Source organism: Thunnus albacares, chromosome 3 (genome assembly GCF_914725855.1).
Source record: "Thunnus albacares chromosome 3, fThuAlb1.1, whole genome shotgun sequence".
Lineage (NCBI taxonomy): Eukaryota > Metazoa > Chordata > Actinopteri > Scombriformes > Scombridae > Thunnus > Thunnus albacares.
The window spans coordinates 38,336,218-38,359,903 of record NC_058108.1 but is presented as its reverse complement, the minus strand read 5'-3'; the positions used below and the strand labels follow the sequence as shown (position 1 = coordinate 38,359,903).

Below are 23,686 nucleotides of genomic sequence, written 5' to 3'. Positions count from 1 at the left end.
TAGTTTGTGGAAGCCAACACCAACTCTGATTCATACATTTAAGCCAGTTTTAAGTTGACTCTGACAGGGTCTGACAGGGTCTGGCAGACTCTGACAGGGTCTGACAGACTCTGACAGGGTCTGACAGGGTCTGGCAGCGTCTGACAGACTCTGACAGGGTCTGACGGGGTCTGAAAGGGTCTGGCAGGGTCTGACAGGGTCTGAGGGTCTGACAGACTCTGACAGGGTCTGGAAGGGTCTGGCAGGGTCTGACAGAGTCTGACAGGGTCTGGCAGGGTCTGACAGACTCTGACAGGGTCTGGAAGGGTCTGGCAGGGTCTGACAGGGTCTGACAGAGTCTGACAGGGTCTGAGGGTCTGACAGAGTCTGACAGAGTCTGAGGGTCTGACAGGGTCTGACAGGGTCCAGGTAGGTGGGCAGAGCTTACTTGGCGTAGGCTTTCTCCAGCAGAGCGCTCCAGAACTCGCTGCCTTCAGCCGAGTGGACGAACATCAGCTCTCCGTCTTTGACCGGCAGCCGGTCGTCGATCACCACGTCCACCCACTCGCCGAACTGCCAGAACTACAGAACAGGTTTCTGATTTATCTCCTTTAATTCAGGTCAAAAACAAAATCTGGATCCCAAAATATTAATTAAAAACTACAAATTAGATCATAAACACACATATTCTACTCAAATGACGGAGTAGAATATCACTGTTTACTGCCACCCGGTGACAGGAACCCAACTCTTCCATCATGATCAGGTGAGAGGGCGTGGCCTGTCAGCGGCGAGCAGGTGGAGTCTCACCTGGAAGTGGAAGATGCCGGCGTATTCATGGTTGAAGCTCTGACCGTGAGGAACGACGCGATGCAGCAGCTGATTGTTCAGAGTCAGAGAGCCGATCGCAGCAAGCAGCCAGCAGTCACCTGAACGACACAGACTGAGCTGAAGAAACCTTCAGCTACACGACCTCAAACATAGAAGAGTACGTCAAAGTTGAAGAAAAACACTCAGTCGGACAGAGTTCAGTGTTCCCCATCATGTTCCCATCACGTTCCCCATCATGTTCCCATCACGTTCCCATCACGTTCCCATCACGTTCCCATCACGTTCCCCATCACGTTCCCCATCACGCTCCCCATCACGTTCCCCATCACGCTCCCCATCACGTTCCCCATCACGTTCCCATCACGTTCCCATCACGCCCCCCATCACGCTCCCCATCACGCCCCCATCACGCTCCCATCACGTTCTCCACCACGTTCCCCATCACGCTCCCCATCACGTTCCCCATCACGTTCCCCATCACGTTCCCATCACGTTCCCCATCATGTCCCCATCACGTTCCCATCACGTTGCCCATCACGTTCCCATCACGTTCCCCATCACGTTCCCATCACGTTCCCCATCACGTTCCCCATCACGTTCCCCATCATGTCCCCATCACGTTCCCCATCACGTTCCCCATCATGTCCCCATCACGTTCCCATCACGTTCCCCATCACGTTCCCCATCATGTCCCCATCACGTTCCCCATCACGTTCCCATCACGTTCCCCATCACGTTCCCATCACGTTCCCCATCACGTTCCCCATCACGTTCCCCATCATGTCCCCATCACGTTCCCCATCACGTTCCCCATCATGTCCCCATCACGTTCCCATCACGTTCCCATCACGTTCCCCATCACGCTCCCATCACGTTCCCATCACGTTCCCCATCACGCTCCCCATCACGCCCCCCATCACGCTCCCATCACGTTCTCCACCACGTTCCCCATCACGCTCCCCATCACGCCCCTCATCACGTTCCCCATCATGTCCCCATCACGTTCCCATCACGTTCCCCATCACGTTCCCCATCACGCTCCCATCACGTTCCCCATCACGCTCCCCATCACGTTCCCCATCACGTTCCCATCACGTTCCCATCACGCCCCCCATCACGCTCCCCATCACGCCCCCCATCACGCTCCCATCACGTTCTCCACCACGTTCCCATCACGTTCCCCATCACGTTCCCATCACGTTCCCCATCACGTTCCCATCACGTTCCCCATCACGTTCCCCATCACGTTCCCCATCACGTTCCCCATCACGTTCCCATCACGTTCCCATCACGTTCCCCATCACGTTCCCCATCACGTTCCCCATCACGTTCCCATCACGTTCCCATCACGCCCCCCATCACGTTCCCCATCACGCCCCCCATCACGTTCCCCATCACGCCCCCCATCACGCTCCCCATCACGTTCCCCATCATGTTCCCATCACGTTCCCATCACGTTCCCCATCATGTCCCCATCACGTTCCCATCACGTTCCCCATCATGTCCTCATCACGTTCCCCATCACATTCCCATCACATTCCCCATCACGTTCCCATCACGCCCTCATCACGTTCCCCATCACGTTCCCATCACGCCCCTCATCACGTTCCCCATCACGTTCCCCATCACGTCCCCATCACGTTCCCCATCACGTTCCCCATCATGTCCCCATCACGTTCCCCATCACGTTCCCCATCATGTCCCCATCACGTTCCCCATCACGTTCCCATCACGCCCCTCATCACGTTCCCCATCACGTTCCCCATCACGTTCCCCATCATGTCCCCATCACGTTCCCCATCACGTTCCCCATCATGTCCCCATCACGTTCCCATCACGTTCCCCATCACGTTCCCCATCATGTCCCCATCACGTTCCCCATCACGTTCCCATCACGTTCCCCATCACGTTCCCATCACGTTCCCCATCACGTTCCCCATCACGTTCCCCATCATGTCCCCATCACGTTCCCCATCACGTTCCCCATCATGTCCCCATCACGTTCCCATCACGTTCCCATCACGTTCCCCATCACGCTCCCATCACGTTCCCATCACGTTCCCCATCACGCTCCCCATCACGCCCCCCATCACGCTCCCATCACGTTCTCCACCACGTTCCCCATCACGCTCCCCATCACGCCCCTCATCACGTTCCCCATCATGTCCCCATCACGTTCCCATCACGTTCCCCATCACGTTCCCCATCACGCTCCCATCACGTTCCCCATCACGCTCCCCATCACGTTCCCCATCACGTTCCCATCACGTTCCCATCACGCCCCCCATCACGCTCCCCATCACGCCCCCCATCACGCTCCCATCACGTTCTCCACCACGTTCCCATCACGTTCCCCATCACGTTCCCATCACGTTCCCCATCACGTTCCCATCACGTTCCCCATCACGTTCCCCATCACGTTCCCCATCACGTTCCCCATCACGTTCCCATCACGTTCCCATCACGTTCCCCATCACGTTCCCCATCACGTTCCCCATCACGTTCCCATCACGTTCCCATCACGCCCCCCATCACGTTCCCCATCACGCCCCCCATCACGTTCCCCATCACGCCCCCCATCACGCTCCCCATCACGCCCCCCATCACGCTCCCATCACGTTCTCCACCACGTTCCCCATCACGCTCCCCATCACGTTCCCCATCACGTTCCCCATCACGTTCCCATCACGTTCCCCATCATGTCCCCATCACGTTCCCCATCACGTTCCCCATCATGTCCCCATCACGTTCCCCATCACGTTCCCCATCATGTTCCCATCACGTTCCCATCACGTTCCCCATCATGTCCCCATCACGTTCCCATCACGTTCCCCATCATGTCCTCATCACGTTCCCCATCACATTCCCATCACATTCCCCATCACGTTCCCATCACGCCCTCATCACGTTCCCCATCACGTTCCCATCACGCCCCTCATCACGTTCCCCATCACGTTCCCCATCACGTCCCCATCACGTTCCCCATCACGTTCCCCATCATGTCCCCATCACGTTCCCCATCACGTTCCCCATCATGTCCCCATCACGTTCCCCATCACGTTCCCATCACGCCCCTCATCACGTTCCCCATCACGCTCCCCATCACGCCCCCCATCACGCTCCCATCACGTTCTCCACCACGTTCCCATCACGTTCCCCATCACGTTCCCATCACGTTCCCCATCACGTTCCCATCACGTTCCCCATCACGTTCCCCATCACGTTCCCCATCACGTTCCCCATCACGTTCCCATCACGTTCCCCATCACGTTCCCCATCACGTTCCCATCACGTTCCCATCACGCCCCCCATCACGTTCCCCATCACGCCCCCCATCACGTTCCCCATCACGCCCCCCATCACGCTCCCCATCACGCCCCCCATCACGCTCCCATCACGTTCTCCACCACGTTCCCCATCACGCTCCCCATCACGTTCCCCATCACGTTCCCCATCACGTTCCCATCACGTTCCCCATCATGTCCCCATCACGTTCCCCATCACGTTCCCCATCATGTCCCCATCACGTTCCCCATCACGTTCCCCATCATGTTCCCATCACGTTCCCATCACGTTCCCCATCATGTCCCCATCACGTTCCCATCACGTTCCCCATCATGTCCTCATCACGTTCCCCATCACATTCCCATCACATTCCCCATCACGTTCCCATCACGCCCTCATCACGTTCCCCATCACGTTCCCATCACGCCCCTCATCACGTTCCCCATCACGTTCCCCATCACGTCCCCATCACGTTCCCCATCACGTTCCCCATCATGTCCCCATCACGTTCCCCATCACGTTCCCCATCATGTCCCCATCACGTTCCCCATCACGTTCCCATCACGCCCCTCATCACGTTCCCCATCACGTTCCCCATCACGTTCCCATCATGTTCCCCATCACGTTCCCCATCACGTCACATTCACACCTACAGGCGATTTAGAGTCACCAGTTAACTTAACCGGCCGGCGGTTCGAACCCACAACCGTCTCGCTGTGAGGCGACCGTGCTGACCGATGCACCACTGCACCACTGAGCATTCTCACATATTTCACCAGTATGTTTTGGACATTTCACTGGTATTTTCTTTACTTATGTCAGGATAACGATCTTAAAAGACAACCTTGATAAGTTGTGATAATGTGTTGAGATGAGGGTTTAACATACAGTAAATCTATAATAATCATCTATCACAGTAATAACAGCGTCTGTGTTCCTGTCAGCTTCACATCGTTACAGGAAATGTTAACGTGCAGACTGATCAGCTGACTCCATTATCTCCTCAGACTGTCTGTGGGGACGTAATGCTACGCTAAACGCTAACAACAACAACAACAACATGAGCTGCTCTCACATTAAAGGAGCTTCCTGCTGATGCAGTTCCCATCACACATCCGCTCACTGATCAATAAACTGATCAATACAAGGTCAGGAGTGATGAGCTGAGTGCTGCCTTCAGGTGCTCCGGGAAATATTCAGTTCAGTTGATGATACAACATTTAAAGTGTGGAGACGAGCTGGTTGGACAGTTAAAGTTCAGTTTTATATTTAGATGTTTATACTTTAGTATTTCCTGTATGTTGAGATTCAGACAGAACAATAAATAAAACTTATTTACATCATTGTGTTTCATCAACGTTTAACAAGATGGAGACAAACAGGAAGTTCACTGTGTCACATGACACATATTTTTATTACAACATAAAAAATACGAGAAATAAAATAATTCCATGTAAACATAAAATATAAATGTATTTATGTGTATGATCTATTTTTTCATATAAATATACAATAAATATATATCATGTATACAATTTATATGTATATATAATGATGTAAACTAATCTAATGATGTCATATATAATAATATATCAGTCAGAGGGACCAAACCACTACTTTTACTGCAATACTTTAACTACATCAAGCTCATAATACTTATGTACTTTTACTGCAATACTTTAACTACATCAAGCTCATAATACTTATGTACTTTTACTGCAATACTTTAACTACATCAAGCTCATAATACTTATGTACTTTTACTGCAATACTTTAACTACATCAAGCTCATAATACTACTACTGTCTGTGTGTTTATGAAACCTGTGATATTGATCTCGATGGACTTCCTGTATAAATAAAGACTAATGATAATAATAATAATAATAATAATAATAATAATAATAATAATAATAATAATAATAATAATGATGTTAAATCATCAACACTGACTTCAGATGTTTCCTGGAACTGAAAACCTCGTCGGCTTCTGATCAAACTGTTTTATGAGGTTTTATTATGTTCATGTTTTAAAATATTGATTTTATTTGTTATTTGACTGATATAATGTGTGTATGTTGTTATATATATTATATATTATATATTATGTCTATAAACAGTTTTCAGATGGGGTGGGGGGACAGATTTGACGTTACAGACGCCCCTCCCCTCCCTGTTGACTCTGTGTTTACTCTCTGACACATACAGTCAGCTGGTCTCCTAGCAACCGTCGTCAGGGAAGTTCCCTCCAGTCCACAGTGTGATACACAATGAGTGAGGTCACATGACCGACAGACTCACCCAGCTCTCCCTGACAGACGTCCGTCCTCGTGGCTCCGTCCACGATGAACTGAGGGTCCTCTATCAGCTCCTGAAACAGCCAATCAGAGACAGCGTCTGCGTTACATCACTGCCCTCAGGATGAGGACGCCGTGAACATATTCACTCCTCAGTGCTCGCAGTCAGACATTGATCTGGGTCTAAATGATGTTCATGTTCCTGCTTTTCATTGCAGTTTGTGTTTTATTGACTTCAAAAAGTAAAACTGTGGAAAGATCTTCAGTTTACTGTCAGAGAGACTAAAACTAGAAAATATTCACATTTAACAAGCCGGAATCAGAGAATTTGGACTTTTTTTCTTAATCTTTAATTAATTGATTATCAAAATAGTTGGTGATTAATTTAATAATTGGCAAACTAATTGATTGATTAATATTTACAGACCCTGAGTCTAAGAGGTTCTTCTGGTGTTTTAAAAACTGCAATGCTAAACCATGCTAACCATGCTAACATTCTAAACCATGCTAACCATTCTAAACCATGCTAACCATGCTATCCATGCTAACCATTCTAAACCATGCTAAACCATGCTAACCATTCTAAACCATGCTAACCATGCTAACATTCTAAACCATGCTAAACCATGCTAACCATGCTAACATTCTAAACCATGCTAAACCATGCTAACCATGCTAACATTCTAAACCATGCTAACCATGCTAAGTGTGCAAACATTCACATGTTCAAATGTCGGACTGGGTGTAAAATCAACTTACATAACAATCAACAATCATCTTTCTGACTCGATTAATTAAAGTTCCTAAACTGTATTTTTGTGATGATGTTAGTTATATTAATGATGGTGTGATAAACGCACCGGACAGCTGACAAAGTCCAGATAATCACATGGTCACAGCAGAAAGTTCATCTGCACATCTTCATGAAGTATCTGGTTGGTGATGTAGTGACTGTTTGCTGTGAACTGGACCGTTTCCCCCTCATGACACTTTGTTGTTCATCATTTCATCCAATAAAACTGCATTAAAGAGGGGAAAAAGCTCTCTGAGCTAGCTAGCTTGCTAAATGTCAGTTAGCATGTTAGCTTAGCCGCTAATGAAACAATAAGTTGACCCCGTTTATTTAAAGCTGTATCAGCATCATGACCTCCTCACTGTGTGTAAACCGTGTAGCAACACAGATAATAAGCTACGTCAGCTTCCTCCATTTTGGACTCAGCTCTGTCAGGACGGCTCGTGATTGGTCAACGGAACAGTTTTCCATTTTAAATGCTGGTTTGTGTTTAGTCTGATAAAAGCTGATCCAGTGTAGAGCTGAGCCTGACAAGCTGAGTCTGAGATGTCCTAAACAGGCCACCGTACAGAGGAACTCTTCTGATTCAGGGACGACAGTACAGCGTCTCAGTGCTGAGCTTTCTACCAAACAGTCACTTTCTTCTTCTGAACGCCGCATTGATTCAGTGACATCAGCTGAGGGCCGCACAGGAAGCAGCGTCTGACTCACAACAACAAGAGTCTCTGAGCTGAATCTGTGACAGTCAGCTGATTTACTCTGAGCACAAAGAAACTCTGTTTGTGACGGAGATGCTAAATGTCACCTCTGCTGCTTTCTTCATGAAACAGTCATCATCAAAAACTGTCTCCACATCAGAGCCGAGTCATCACACCTCTTCCTCACAGCGAGTGAGCGAAGTCTAGAGGACGGGACGCCGTCCAGAGCCGTTTACAGGCGGAAGGAGAGCTCAAAGTTTATTTTTTAAACTTTTGGGATTAAATAGTGGATTTATCTCCACTCTCGCTCGCTCTTCATCCATGTTGACTGCTGACTGGAGGGGAAATGGAAATGTCAGGGTCGATTTTGACCAATGAAAACAGGGTTTGGGGCGTGATACAAGATTTAAACAAGCGACACACTCAGTTAAGATCTTTGTTGGGAAACACTGAAACTATCTGATGTTCGCTCGCAGCGCGTTAAACCGTCTCCACAAACTACAAACGTTTCAGTCAGAAGCAGAAATAATAAATAATAAGAATTAAACTCAAAGACACTCAAGATTATATCAACTTCATGCAAGTGAAAGTACACAGTTCTGGTTCTATTAGGGGTCTACCAAGTTCTGGTTCTCACAGTGGGTCTACATTCTATTAGGGTCTACAGAGTTCTAGTTCTATCAGGGTCTACAGAGTTCTAGTTCTATCAGGGTCTACAGAGTTCTAGGCTCTTACAGTGGGTCTACATTCTATTAGGGTCTACAGAGTTCTGGTCCTATCAGGGTCTTTGTGCTACAGAGTGCTGGTTCTTACAGTGGGTCTACATTCTGTCAGGGTCTACAGAGTTCTAGTTCTATCAGGGTCTTTGTTCTACAGAGTTCTAGGCTCTTACAGTGGGTCTACGTTCTGTCAGGGTCTACAGAGTTCTGGTTCTCACCGTGGGTCTCTTCCACTCCACCCCTCTGGTTTTGGCGCTGAAGGATCCAAGCTCCTTGAAGCCCAGCGAGGTGGGTTCTGCGGGGAACATTGGGTCCTGGAACAAGGATCCATTCTGCAGGCAGTCCTCCTTCAGGGTCTGGAAGTCCTGGTTCAGGTGCTGCACAGCCTGCTGGACCGAGCCCAGTCCTCCGGCCCGCTGCCGGTCCTTCTGGATCCGCCCGGACACACCTCCGAACATCCTGACCCACAACAACAGAGACCCTGATCAGCATCAGAACCACAGAGCAGACCAGTCACAGAGGTGTGAGCTCTGGTTCTGTGTTCAGGAACTTCCAGGTTCTCCTTCAACAGAACGTTTCCTGATTTTACAGTTTGGTTGCATCTAATAAGTCTTCATTTCATCACAGAACCAAGAACCTGACAGCAGAACCTTGAGGAACCCTGTGAGGAGGTTCTCATGGTGAAGATACAGATGAGACAGAAGAAATAAACATGCAGAGGTTTGTACCTGATCTCCGTCCAAAAGGCTCGTAGGAAGCTGCGAGGAAACAGATCTGGTGAGTTCAGTTTACTGACGACCAGCAGAACAACAACAACAACAACAACAACTACAACAACAACAACAACAACAACAACAACAACAACTACAACTACAACAACAACTACAACAACTTAACCTGGAAAATCACATTTTACTGCCCATTTGATGTTTTCTTTTTATTTGAGAATAGAAAACCAACAAACATATATTATATATAACAATCAGTAAAAGAAACAACAGAAATGGTTTCACTGTAAATCTGATCTGAATCGATCGATCCTTTCAATCATTCATCAAATATGTTTGTGTTAAAGCACAAGTCTGCTGATTTTCTTTATTTGTCTTCATGTTTGGATCCAAACCAACAGTGAACTGATCTACTAACCAGTGTTGTGTTTGTATCAAAGCTGATATCTGATTAAAAACACGTCGGTGAGTCACACCGCTGCTCTGGGTCACATGATCCTTCATCATGAAGAGTTTGGTCACGTTAGTTTGTTTAGAAACGGCTCCAAAGACTAATAACAGCTTCATGTTTTCAGTCTCAGAGTAGTTCTGTGTACGGCAGACGCTACTGAGCATGTGCAGGGTCAGCTCCACCCTCTCGTCCAAATATGGTCATTTCTGGCTCCAGAAATCCAAGATGGCGACGGTCAAAATGCTAAACTCGAGGCTTCAAAATACGAGCTCACAAAGCAACGAGTGACGTCACGGCGGCTACATCCGGTATTTTATACTTCCTGTGGTCAGTAGATCAGTTCATTGTTGGTTTGGATCCAAACATGAAAAATCTAATTTGACTTTCTGATGACACTAAACCAGTCTGATGATGTGGCTCTATGAACTATAACTCTAATTGTATTATTATCCATTTACTGGAAACCAGTATTAATGTAAACATGCTCCATTAGAGAAACCAAGAAGCTCTGATGATGTTTGTCCATCAGAGACGTGAGCAGCGCCGCCGGATGAAAACACTTTACAGCCTCATCTTCAGATCAATGAGCTGACTCAGCACTCTGACAGCTCCATCAGACTGGGATCAGACAGGGATCAGACTGGTTTTATTCCAGCAGCAGGATGCGGTTTGTAAATGAGGGTGAACACCACGTTTTAGTTTTTCATTCTGTGAGAGAAACGATCTCATCTCAAGTCCATTTAGTAGCTCTTCTTGAGCTTTCATGTAATATCATATGGTCTTCATCAGCAGATGGAGTTTGCCCGGTTGTCACGGAGACAAAGTTGTTGTTTTTTTTCTGAGCACTTTAAGGAAACTGAGAAACCGACATTCTGTCTGCTGATGAAGATCATGTGATGTGATCGAAAGCTCCAGCTACTAGCTACTAAATGGAGGTGAGATATAGATACTGTTCAGCTGCTTTATAAATAAAGGTTTATTATTATTGACTGTTTCAGCTGTTTGTCACATTTTACTGTGATTATAAAAACACATTAAATAAATATATATTATTATAATCAATAATAAAGATTATAGATTATCCTGATGAACAAACGATGATACAAATATTGAAATAAAGTGAAACTTTTATAGTTTTTATAGTGTTGAAATGAGTCAATTTATTGTTTCAGTCAGAAAAAAATACAATTTTCTCCTTAAAACTGAGATTTCAGGACAGATTTATTTTATAACTTGATGTTATTGATCTGCAATCATTTCATAAGATACTAATCAGGTTCAGCTGTTACACTTCCGGTTAATTAATTCCAGTTAATTACTTGTGTAAGGAACTAATGATGAGGTAAAGTTTACAATCATAGATGAATATTATTATTAAATCATGGATCCATAAAATATATTTATTTTATTTCAGGGAATCTGCGAATCAACTGTGATCATTAAAAACAACATAATAACAATAAATGACGATGATTTCCAGTAAATAAAGTGATGAAGAGTTATTTAATGATCACATCGTGACGCTGCAGGAGCAGCTCTCTGATTGGAGGATAAACAGGATGAAAACACGTGTGACTGCGGCCTCAAATATCAGAAACATTTTACTGATTTATATTCACCAGACAATAACACAATCATCATCATCATCATCATCATCACAGACTCACCGGGTGTGTCGGTCAGTCCGCCGCAGAGTCCCGCTGCAGCCTCAGGATGCTGCAGTACTGTAGTACTCCGTGCAGTAGTACTCCGTGCAGTAGTACTGGAGTACTGTGTGCTGTACCGGGTGCCGGTGTGGATGCTGTTTTGCAGTACCGAGCCCCGCCCGGCGGGAGGGGCGGAGCTACACCACCTACACCGTCACAGCTGACATCACATCCGGTCCTTCAGTCACAGAGAAGCTGCTGCTTCATCATTTACACATCAAAGTTTATTTTCATTTATTCTGTCACAAGTTTTCATTCACAAAAACCAGCTGTAAACTGCACGCTACGCGGTGACGTCACCACGTCGCTCAACTGGATTAAAATCCCGTTTGAACGCTAAAACACAGACCAGAGATTAGATGTGTCATTTATTTTGAAATTTATTTAAAATGTATATAATGATCTGCAGCATGTTGTCTTGTTATTGTTACTGGAATAATAAACATCAACACACAGCTGGATTCAATATGTATAAATATATGTATATATATATATATGTGTGTGTAATAATCCCTGAAACGCTGCTGTGTAACATTAATTAAACATTAATTAACATCTTTATTATTTATTTCTCTTGTTATTACAGTAACTTCCTTCAGTCTTTGGCTGCTGATGTGTGGTGACGTGTTTTCATGTCGTGACTCTGAACCGTCCAGATGTTTCCTGAAGAAAAGCTTCCTGTAACTGTGATTGGCTGAGCTGTTTCAGAGCTCTGAGAGCAGTGATGTGATTGGCTGAGAGAATATTTAATAATCACCACACCTGCTGATCAATATTCACCTTTAACTCAGCTGTTTTTGCACGTTGCTGCTGCATTTACATGAACCGCGGTAGCAGGTGGAGACGCCCACCGAGCACCTGTAGGACCGGGTCCAGTACACAGGAACCAGACCGACTCTGAACCGGGTCGGCTCTGAACCAGATCTGGACTGGACCAGATCTGAACCGGACCAGATGTTCGAGACGTTTCAGTTTCATGTTTTAATTAGTTGTCGGATGATATAAAAAGTGGGTGTGACGTCATGACAGCGGAGGGGGGGCGTGTCCCGCGGGCCGTCATTCCGCCGCCCGACTCTACTGCGCAGACTCCAAATGACGTCACACAAGCAAAGTGGCCGCTCTCCCGGCTTCACTTTGACATGGCGGCAGGAAGTGGAGACGCGTCGTCCATCTTTACGTACAGTCACGTTTCTATCTGACTGAAGCACAAAACAAACAGCAGCCTGTTAACGAGTGGACACGTTTATTAGATTCATTTACATGGACTGTGTCAGTCGGGTTGTGTAATAATAAAGTCTCATATAAAGTATTAGTGACAGGAGGAGAAGCTGCGGCTGGAAACAGGAAGTTGGCGTGCTGCAGTGACGCTGAGGCTCCGGCGGCGGCGGCGGCTCAGATCATGGCGAAGTTTAACCACTGCAGGAAGAGACAAGAGACAACATGAAGACACCTGAACTGCTGACGTTCAGTCACGTTTCTCAGCTGCGTCTGTTCTCACCTGGTTGAAGTCGAGCTCGATGGAGCCGCTGTCGTGAGCGTCGAGCTTCTTGAAGATCTCTGAGGAGGAAGATGGATCACACGTCACATCCGGTTATTATCAAAATAATACTGTCAGTCAACCAGTAACATGTACTTTTACTGCAGTACTTTAACTACATCAAGCTCATAATACTTATGTACTTTTACTGCAGTACTTTAACTACATCAAGCTCATAATACTTATGTACTTTTACTGCAGTACTTTAACTACATCAAGCTCATAATACTTATGTACTTTTACTGCAGTACTTTAACTACATCAAGCTCATAATACTTATGTACTTTTACTGCAATACTTTAACTACATCAAGCTCATAATACTTATGTACTTTTACTGCAGTACTTTAACTACATCAAGCTCATAATACTTATGTACTTTTACTGCAGTACTTTAACTACATCAAGCTCATAATACTTATGTACTTTTACTGCAGTACTTTAACTACATCAAGCTCATAATACTTATGTACTTTTACTGCAGTACTTTAACTACATCAAGCTCATAATACTTATGTACTTTTACTGCAATACTTTAACTACATCAAGCTCATAATACTTATGTAGAGACATTAATGAAATTCTGCTTCAACAACTTGGTGATAAAATAACATTTCATCTTTTGAAGAAGCCAATCAGAATCACCTCCCAGTGTGATGTCATAACTGAACAAAAACTAATTAAAATCCAACATGTACATTTTCTTTAAAACCCAAACTGGGAACTGATTATTAGATCAACACCAGGTTGTTTTCTATCATTATAAACTGAAAATCTTTGTGTTTTGGACTGTTTGGACGTTTGAAGACGTCTCCTCAGACTCTGATGGACGTTTGTTTGTTTTCTGACATTTTATAGACTAAAAGATCAATAAAAAATATAACTGATTCTTTAAATATTTAATTACTGTCCAAAATATAAAACATAGAAGAAATCAGTCAGTATTTGACTTAATAATAATAATAATAATAATAATAATAATAAATAATAAATTCTATATTTAGTAAACAGAGGACACTTTATAACAGGAGAGTTCATGAAAAGTTCATGAAGTCAGGAGGAGGTTCTGGAAACAGCTTTAAAGGACGAGTTCAACCTGACGGAAAATACTTGAATTCTCTTTGTTTCAGATGTTCAGTCTCATGTCAGAGCTGAAGTCATGTGATTAATATCACTGATTCATCTGAAGACAAACACAAAGTTTGTGGTTTTCGGGGATGAATCTGCGCCGGACTAAAAGTCACTGAGTGTGATTGAGAAACAGCTTTTTTACTCTCTGACAGTCAGTCAATAAGAGATTTACATCTGACGCGTTAGCTTTCCAATGTTAGCCATCAGAGGAAAGAGCGGTGGACTCACTGAACATCATCTCCAGCCTCATCAGACACGCCACGAAGTTGTCGAAGTCGATGGTCATGTCGGGGTCGGAGTATCGAGCCACCAGCAGCTGGTAGATGGTGTTGTTGAGAGTGAAACCTGCAGGACGAGAGGAGGTGTTACTGAGGAGAAGAAACCAGACCGCCAACATGCTAACAACATGCTAACAACATGCTAACGCAGACACATCTGAAAGCATCGTCAGTCAGATTGGACGACACGTCGTATGAACTACAGTAGCAGCCAAAAGTTTGGACACAGCTGCTCATTCAAGGGTTTTTCTTTATTTTAATTATTAAAACACATGTGGAATCATCTAATAACCAAAACATCTCACTAAGCTGGTTCAGATATTGATAGCTGTGGATAACCGTGGTTAGCCATGGTTAACCACAGCTATGTTATAGCTATATTATAGCTGTGTGCTATATTATAAATTACTAAGATAACTTCAGTACTTCATGCTTGCTCATGGGGGAATTGTTGGGTGTGATATGACGCTATATAAATAAAAACTGAATGATTGAAATTGAAAGTCCAGAGGTTGTGATCTGCAGCACAACAAGCTGGTGAAGCTGTAAACAGAACCGTGTTCCTGCACATGCTCAGTAGCGTCTGCCGTACACAGAACTACTCTCTGGAGACTGAAAACATGAAGCTGTTATTAGTCTTTGGAACGTTTCTAAACAAACTAACATGATGAAGGAACATGTGACCCAGTGCAGCGGTGTGACTCACTGACGTGTTTTTAATCAGATATATCAGCTTTGATACAAACACAACACTGGTTAGTAGATCAGTTCATTGTTGGTTTGGATCCAAACATGAAGACAAAGATAGAACTGTACTTTAAATTTAAGCACAAGTCACATGAATTCCACTACAGCCTGAGACTGAGATGGTAGGTTGTGTTAGTTTGTTAAGTTAGGGTAATTAGCTTTTAGCATGACTAGTATCTGTTTTTGTTCATGATTATTGGATATAACTACTATCTCATTTATGTGGAATAATAAACTGAATCATCAAGATGTGGCTTCTTCAAACTTGGCATTTTTCAACAGCAGGGAACAGCTAGGGGAAAAGTAACTTTAGCTTTAGCCAAAGATTTAGCTAAAGCTAGCAGTCTCACCAGCTAGCTTAGAGTTGACTTAGCTTTCTTGCTTTAGCTAGCCTAGTTAGTCTAGCTGAATGTCTCTATATGGGGCAGAGTGTAGTAACTGTGTTTAAGGTCCGTTTTGTAATTAATGTAAATTTAACATGTTTTCATTGAAATTATACATAGAGTGTGATCATGTGACATACAGACAGGTGACAAATTAAAAGAAAAACTGTCTGAATATTTGACCCCTACAGTGAGATCTAGTTGAACACTGAATGAATCACATGATTCACATCATTTAATACTCATCAAACCATTCATTGTCATCCTGGAAGAGACCACTCCCATCAGGATAGACATGTTTCATCACAGGATAAAGCTGATCACTCACAACTACTTTGTATTGATTTGCAGTGATCCTTCCCTCTAAGGGGACAAGTGGACCCAAACCATGTCAGCATAACAGAGCCCCCAGACCCCCTCACTGCAGGGGTCCAGCATTCAGACCTGGACCAGGTTTTCCTTTCATTTGTCACCTGTCTGTATGTTAAACAAACCACATATGTTACTGCATTTTGGCTTTGTAGGATGGAACTGCTACTTCTAATGCTAACACAGCTAAGAGTGCTAACACAGCTAACAGTGCTAACACAGCTAAGAGTGCTAACACAGCTAACAGTGCTAACACAGCTAACAGTGCTAACAGTGCTAACCGTGCTGCTATTGAACATGTGCTCCCCCAGCAGGACGTACCCTGGACATCAGTGTACTGACAGTAAAGTGGAGGTGGAGAGCGTCCAACAGCAGCAGCACAGCGAGAAACACAAACAAACAGTCATTTTAACACCAGGAAGGAAAAACACACAGAATTAATGACACAGAGAGGAAGAAAAAGAAGAAGCAGAAGAAGAAGAAGAAGAAGACATGTTAGTGAACAGAAGTGACACAACAGGAGAAACTTTTTATTTTTAATTATCAGTGTAAAGATTCAGCTTCTTCACCCTGAAAGCTGTAACTTTCCACAGCTGACATGAACCAGCAGAGAAAATAAATCTCTTCCTCATTCCTGACTGGGCTGGGAGGAGTACAGCACGCTGTAAAAACAAGATTTCCTCTCCAAGTGTTTTCGTCCCACAGCTGAGTGAGTCAGCGGGGAAACACTGTGACTCACTCAGCCCTGAAGTTTCAATACTAACGGTTAACTGTTTCACTGGAGGCAGAAACCACCTGATCACACACATTTCATTTCACTGGATGCAGATAAAAATAAACATAAAGAAACGGTAAACAAACATGAGCAGAGAGATCTGATCAAAACAACACAAAGAGTCTGAAACCTTCAGTAGTGAAACGCTTATTACCCTCACTGCTACCACTTAGATTAGTTCAGTTCAGTTCAGTTCAGTTTAGTCTTTAGTTTAGTTTAGTTTTTAGTTAAGTTAAGTTAAGTTTAGTTCAGTTTAGTCTTTAGTTTAGTTTAGTTTTTAGTTAAGTTAAGTTAAGTTAAGTTAAGTTAAGTTAAGTTTAGTCTTTAGTTAAGTTTATTTTTTAAGTTTAGTTTTTCAATACACAAAACATGATGCATTAAAGGAGTAAAACAGGTTTGTGCTGGTGAGATTTAGGGAACTCTTTAGAGGAGGTGGTCTCGGTCTGGTCCCAAACAAACTCTGGAGCGGTTCATTTGTGGTGGAACGTGATCCAACCTCGATCTGACCCACCTAGATGTACTACGCAAGTTTGAACTACACGACTCCCACAGCCAGGTGCGCTTTGCATGCTGGGATGCGGATTAGCGACAACAACTAAAAACTATCCGGAGAATAAATCGAGGTCGGACCTGGACAAACGTGAACCTACTTCTTCCTGTGTTTACGTTCTTGCTCCCGCCCCCAACACATCTGACCAATGAGTGAAGTGAACGTGGTCATGTGGCTTGTGGTGATGCGATTTGGCTCATTTGGATTTTTCTCTATGTGAAAAGAAACTGAACCAAGAGGAAAATGCACCAAGTTTACCGACCTGTCAACTGATTAGGACCAGAGCAAACAAACTACAGGTCTGAAAATGCCCTAAAATCCCAAAAAGGGATTTAAAAGTGCAACACAGAACACTTCCCATAATTCACCCTCACAGACTAGTCAGCTAACATTAGCGTAGCCGCACAAACTGAGAAGAAGGTCAAGCCAAACGTGGTTAAAAAGCTGCGTAATGACATGTTAACTGAAGATAAAGTTACCTCTGAACGTTTGTCACTGAACACATTACCTGTAAAAATACACTTGTTCTTGTTTCGGTCACATTAATCATCAGTTGAACTTTTTACTCTGTTTGACAGTTAAATTTAGACACAACCTCCATTGTTTGAACACGTGTATTAAAGCTACATAACTAGCTAACCCAGCTAGCTATAACTTGGACAGTTTGCTACTGTAGGCTAATTAGCTAACTTCAGTAACTTACAGTCACTGCTTGACTGTTCAGTTAGCAGCAGAGCTAGCAGGTAGCGTTGGTGCTGGAAATGTCTGATTGTTGATGCTTTATTGTTTGGCTGATGTCTGTGCGGGTTGGATGGGGCAATAGTTGAGCGGCGATGGTGCTGGGGGCGGGGCCTGGGGTATCATGGGGTATTGGGGCCAAGCCTCCAGGAACAGTGCCGGGCTGTGAGGTCAATTCGACATAACAGCCAAACCGTGTAATTACAACGTCACGTGACGCTGTTGGGCCCAAAAAGACTTTTTTCCATAGACTTACATTGTGGAAGAGACGTCCGTAAATCAGCGGATACATTTGAGCATCACAACTCCGCGAAGTGACCCGTCTCACTATCAGAATCTGATTCATTCGGTCCGATGAGCCGCACGATTGAATTGTTTTATCTCCATTCAAGTTAGCCGGACGGCTAACAGGAAGTAGCTCTACAGGCCCAATGATCCGGGTACTTTTATACGCGGAAGTCGAACTTTTTTTGGCTTCATGCAACTTTCATAGGAATGAACGGGGCCCCGCCTCCAACGCCGTATCCAGTTCTCTTTATACATCCGTGATTGGGGCCCACCCATAAAAACCAAATAGCCTGGCCAGTTACTTTCCTGTGGCACCAGGACTGAGCCAGACAGGAAGCAGTCTGCAGCCAATAAACACAACACAGCCAAGAAAAGCTGCTGCAACAAGGACTCGTTCAGCTGGAGAAATTCAAGAGAAAGACTGAAGGACTCTGACAGTTTCTAAGAGTTTTGGTGAAAACAGAATCAGGTTAATAAATTATTATATATTATTATTTAATTTTTGAATCAGATTTTTATGGTTTTACAGTCATAATACTTTGGTTTTGGCCACATTTCTCTCTTTATGATGGACTAAAAAAACATACATTATGTCTGAATCAGTCGAACATTCCTGCAGGAGAGAAGAAGAAGAAATAAAAACCGACCTGCATCTTTGAAGGCGACTCTCATCTCTGGAGTGCTCATCGTTCCCGAGTCATCAGAGTCGTTCTTCTTGTAGATCGACTGCAGACGAGACGCACGTTTGTAAATGTTTGTAGAACTCGTCGGGTAAATACAGACTTCTGAATTTAAAGAATTTAAAAGGTCAAAGGTCACATCTCACCAGATATCTCTGCACCTTCTTCCACAGTGTGGCGAACTCTCCGAGGCCGAGCTTGCCGTTGCCGCTGTCCTGCTGTGAAGTTAAAGAGTTTTTATGCACTTTCGCCCCTAAATGAGGCTCATGAAACAGCTGAGACGCTGCGATAGAGACGCTGTAGCTGCTCGTTATCTCATGATGGCGTTACGCTGATTACACATGACGTCAGGAGCGTGTTGCTCAAAGACACTTCGACACAGAAACCGTCAGAGATGAAACCATCAACCCTCCAATTTAATGAACCACCTGCTCAACCACCTGGAAGAGAAATGTTGTTTTCCTGATAACTAGATAATTATGAGAAATGATCTAAAGACAACTTCATTATCCAGATAATTGATTTGAGATCTTTAATATCTTCTGTGATTCTGAATAAATTCACCTTTCAAAAGCAGATTTTTGTACGTTGTTAATCGTCAAGTTTCCATCCAAACTTGAATTTCCAAGTTCATCAAGATAAACAGCAGGTGGTGCTAATTCTCCAAGTTGGTGCCGTTAAACTGTTGCAGAAGAAGAGACACGACGAGGTGACATCATTGAAAGAGCAACAGTCTGAGCTCCGACGATGGAAAACACGACGGAAATACGACGTTTCTGTTAGTTTCATGTGTTGATATGAGGAAGGTTACAGCCTCATCATCACTTTAATCAAAGCTTTGCCTTCAGCCAAGTTCTGATATGATTCCTTTATTTGAGGTGAAGCTTGAAAAATAAACTCTCACATTGATGTGTCTGACGTATTGTTGTCGTTTCCACGGTAACCAACCGGAAGTACATTGACCTGAGGGACGAACTTTGTTAGATCTCCCAGATCTGTTGTTGAATGTGATGTTTGTATTCATGTGTCATTAATGCTCGTTACTAACTCGGCTTCTTCTCCGGAGTTTTTTGTGCTTCCTCATCTCGCAGGAAACTCTGTGGGGATGGTGGCGCCGTCCTGTTGGTGTCCTCCAGCTATCACAGTCATATCTCTACTATTATTATTGTTGTTATTATGCTTCTCTGTGTCTCCTTCTTTCTCTCTCTCTACCCAACCGGTCGAGGCAGACGCCAGACACCTAGAGTCCGGTTCTGTTTGAGGTTTCTTCCCGTTAAAGGGGAGTTTTTCCTGCTGCTGATGGAGGAATGTTGGGTCTCCGTAGATTAAAGAGTTTTGTCTAGACCTGCTCTATGTGAAAAGAGACCTGAGATAACTCTTGTTATATAAATAAAACTGAATTGAAGTGAAAGGATACGTCCATCAGGTTGACCATGATCCTGCAGGTCTCCAGGCTGAAGCCGTCGGTTTTGATGTCGGTTCCTGTGAAGAAAACAGGAAGTTAAAAAAGCCGCAGCTGTTTGTGTGTTCACAGTGACTGTTGGAGCTTCAGCCTACGTTTGGCGACGATCTTGTTCATGATGGTCTTCAGCTCCACCGCAGAGATCTCCATGTCCTGAAACACAAGAAGAACATCAAACACCGCCGTCCCTGTCCTCACAGCTTCTTAAACAGCTTAACAAACTGTACCTGAGCTATAAGCTAACATGCTCACAGTATGTTTCTGAAATCCATAAAGCTGTTCTGAGCAGGTTTGAGACACGTCCATCTTTAGCCATGCTACGTAGCTCTAGAGATGCTACTGCTAATGACGGTCACCACTTTGGCTCAAACTGAAATATCTCAACAGCTGTTGGATTTCTGTGAAGTTTGGTTCATATATTCGAGGTTCTCAGTAATAAATCCTGCTGACTTTGGTGATCTTCTGGTGACGTCACAATGAGGTTTTTTTAGTTCTTTATTGAAATATCTCAACAAGAATCGGATGGATTGCTGTGAAGTTAGTTTCACACGTTCACGTTCCTCTTAGGTTGAACTATAATGATCATCTGGTCAAAAACACTTTAATTTATGAGCAAACACTTGCAAAACTAAAGACATGATGATCCAAGATGGCGACGGTCAAAATGTGAACTCGAGGCTTCTAAACAGGAGTCCATAAACCAAACCAATGAGTGACGTCACGGTGGCTGCGTCCGTTATTTTGTTAGAGTCTGTGGTGTGAACTCACGTCTCCGGCGAGCTTTGTGAACAAGCCTCTGAATCCTGCGTCCACCTCTTCATCAGACACCGTCTCCTGGACACACAAACAACACGACAACAGTTAGATATTCATAATCAACACTGTGAATAACTGCTGGTTCATGACGTCAGGTCAGATAATTAAGACTGTGGTTTTAATTGTTTTATTGCAGTTGTACAGATATTATCATGTCGCCTGGCAGCACGCTGGCACCAGAATAAATACTCTTTTGTTCTTCTTTGTAGAAGTGAACTATAGAATGATGATGTCGTATCATGTCAGGATATGGTACTGTCCTGTTTCACTAACAACAGGTGTCAAATCTCATGTGTCATATGATCCAACACGACTGGAGTTTTGCCCTTCAGGCAACAAAACTGTAAAACAGGTTTATTATTATTATATATTTAAGGATGAAGACCCCTTCTGAAAGCTCTGGTGTTTTTTTGGTAGTGTTGTCCAGTGACAGATTCAAGAAACAAACCAGTTCATCCAGTTTATCTAAACCACTTTATTTGCAGGTCAAACTGAAAATGAACAAACCTAAAATGTTGCTCATAATCTCTCATTAAACATTAACATTAAAACTGTGTAGACACACCTGCAGTCAGTACAGGAGGTCAAAGATGAAACAGGAAGTGGCGGTTAACCGTCATGGTTTATAACGGACCGTTTGGGTCGTAATTTTTTGCGATGTCACTGTGATGTCAGCGCGTCCTCAGCCGTTAACGTGGTGAGTTCAGTCTGACAGAAATGATGAACAAAACGACTAAAATAACCAGAGTTGATGTCATGTGTCCTTTAGTTAATTTGTTTGAAACAATTTTAGGTTGTGATTTTTAACCTTTTTTATTATTTTGTAATATTTGACTTTAAATCTTCCAGGATGTTTTTACTACAGTTTGTCATATTGTTTAAAAACAGTTTGACAGTCATGATGATGTTCTAAGGTTGATATGAGACATCATTATTATTATTATTATCATTATTATTATTATTATTATTATTACTTACGTCATCCAGTTCGGCGTTGACCGGGTCGTCACAGGGTCTGACAGACAGAGAATCATTCACAGGTTAGAAAACACATTTTTATTTCATTTCAGGTCTAACACGCCTACACACTGTATTTGGACGTCAGACCTACAAACACAGACGTCCTTTATGTCCTCTGCACCTTCACAGTAACTGCAAACAGCTCAGGCCTCAAAACATCCAATCAGAGGCAGATGAGCGACTACAGACCGGTTTTTATACAGAATGTGGACTCGACCACGAACCACAGCTGAAGAATGTGGACCGGCTCAGTTCTTTGGATTTCTGCCCAAAGACCTTCAGTGCTGACTGAGGAAGAACTGGAGGCAGTAACATGATACTCAAGTACTGTACTGAAGTACAGTTTTAAGAGACTTAAAGCCAGTTGCTGATATTCTTTGACAGAATATGTCCTCACAGTCCGCTGGCTGTCCGTTCGGTGTTCAGACGCAGCTCTGGTCTGTAGATGGAACATTGTTCCAGTGGATCAGCAGCAGGGGGCGTCAGTGCTCACAGCAGCTGTCTGTGTGAGGACATGACAGGCTGAATCCTGAGCGCTTAGTCACATGTACCATGACCTGTTCATCATCATCACGTCGAGTGTGCGAGGGCGCCGGACCGCGAGCACGATGCGCTCTGAGACGGATTTTAGACCTCATGTGCTTCTGCAGAGATAAATTAAAATTGCTGACCCTGAAAACTCAATTCAAGTGTTTTCTGAATGGTTCTTAATGGTTTTGTTATGTGCAGCTTTTCTGCTGTACACTCAACAAATCTGGTCAAAATGCTCAGTGAGACTAATATTATAATTTTATATTCACATTAAATTCTGAGCTGAGCTGACTGTAGTTTACCTGATTATAATAATCCACATTATTGAGTCTGCAGGCCTTTTATATTACTATATTATAACAAAAATGAAAAAAAGTTTTACACAGCAAATTATTATTATTATTATTATTGTTGTTTTTATTATTGATAATAATAATTAGTGAGGTGAAGTCTGGACATTTGAATTCAGCCACAGTCTCCAGCAGCTGTTGGATGGTGGGAGGACTGGTGAACTGGAGAGAGATGCTGTGACCAGTTCACATATGCTTCCATTTTATTAACGGTATCGTTTAGTGAAGCGTAATCTGAGCAGGAAGCTGTTTAACGTCCTGCAGTTGTGACTCTACAGCCAGCGCATCACTATGGATTCCGCCATATTTCTCTTTTGGTCGTTGCCATGGCAGCGCACGTCCATGAATTTAGGGGTGGAGCTTCTGAAGGAGAATGAAGGGGGGGGGGGTGTATTTAGTTCAAATATCAACAGTCTTTCTCCAAAATGATTCTACCTTTAAGTAAATTTAGCTGAAAATGCTTCTGTGCTTTACTTAAGTAAGGTTTTAAATGGCACCATCACTGACTGGAGGCTGGAACACACCCGTAACAGCAGTTTGGGGGTC

General features: G+C 44.0%; 1 protein-coding gene across 4 annotated transcripts in view; it reads right to left on the bottom strand.

The window, feature by feature from the left end:
• LOC122975860 (calpain-1 catalytic subunit-like) overlaps window positions 1–23,686 on the bottom strand; it is a 53,704-nt gene that overhangs the window by 15,248 nt on the left and 14,770 nt on the right. Inside the window, exons 13-21 of one of the 4 annotated variants that reach the window (XM_044344198.1) lie at window positions 22,218–22,254; window positions 21,192–21,257; window positions 20,519–20,576; window positions 20,379–20,443; window positions 19,108–19,179; window positions 18,929–19,007; window positions 14,382–14,498; window positions 12,985–13,043; window positions 12,713–12,902 (exon numbers count right to left, since the gene is read on the bottom strand). In XM_044344198.1, the coding sequence (XP_044200133.1) occupies window positions 12,879–12,902; window positions 12,985–13,043; window positions 14,382–14,498; window positions 18,929–19,007; window positions 19,108–19,179; window positions 20,379–20,443; window positions 20,519–20,576; window positions 21,192–21,257; window positions 22,218–22,254 (577 nt within the window). In that variant the 3' untranslated portion in view covers window positions 12,713–12,878. Of the gene's footprint in view, window positions 1–427; window positions 562–789; window positions 909–6,395; window positions 6,466–8,819; window positions 9,061–9,329; window positions 9,360–11,447; window positions 11,920–12,712; window positions 12,903–12,984; window positions 13,044–14,381; window positions 14,499–18,928; window positions 19,008–19,107; window positions 19,180–20,378; window positions 20,444–20,518; window positions 20,577–21,191; window positions 21,258–22,217; window positions 22,255–23,686 lie in introns of those variants that run through there. The other 3 variants (XM_044344199.1, XM_044344195.1, XM_044344197.1) reach the window with 3 other exon arrangements.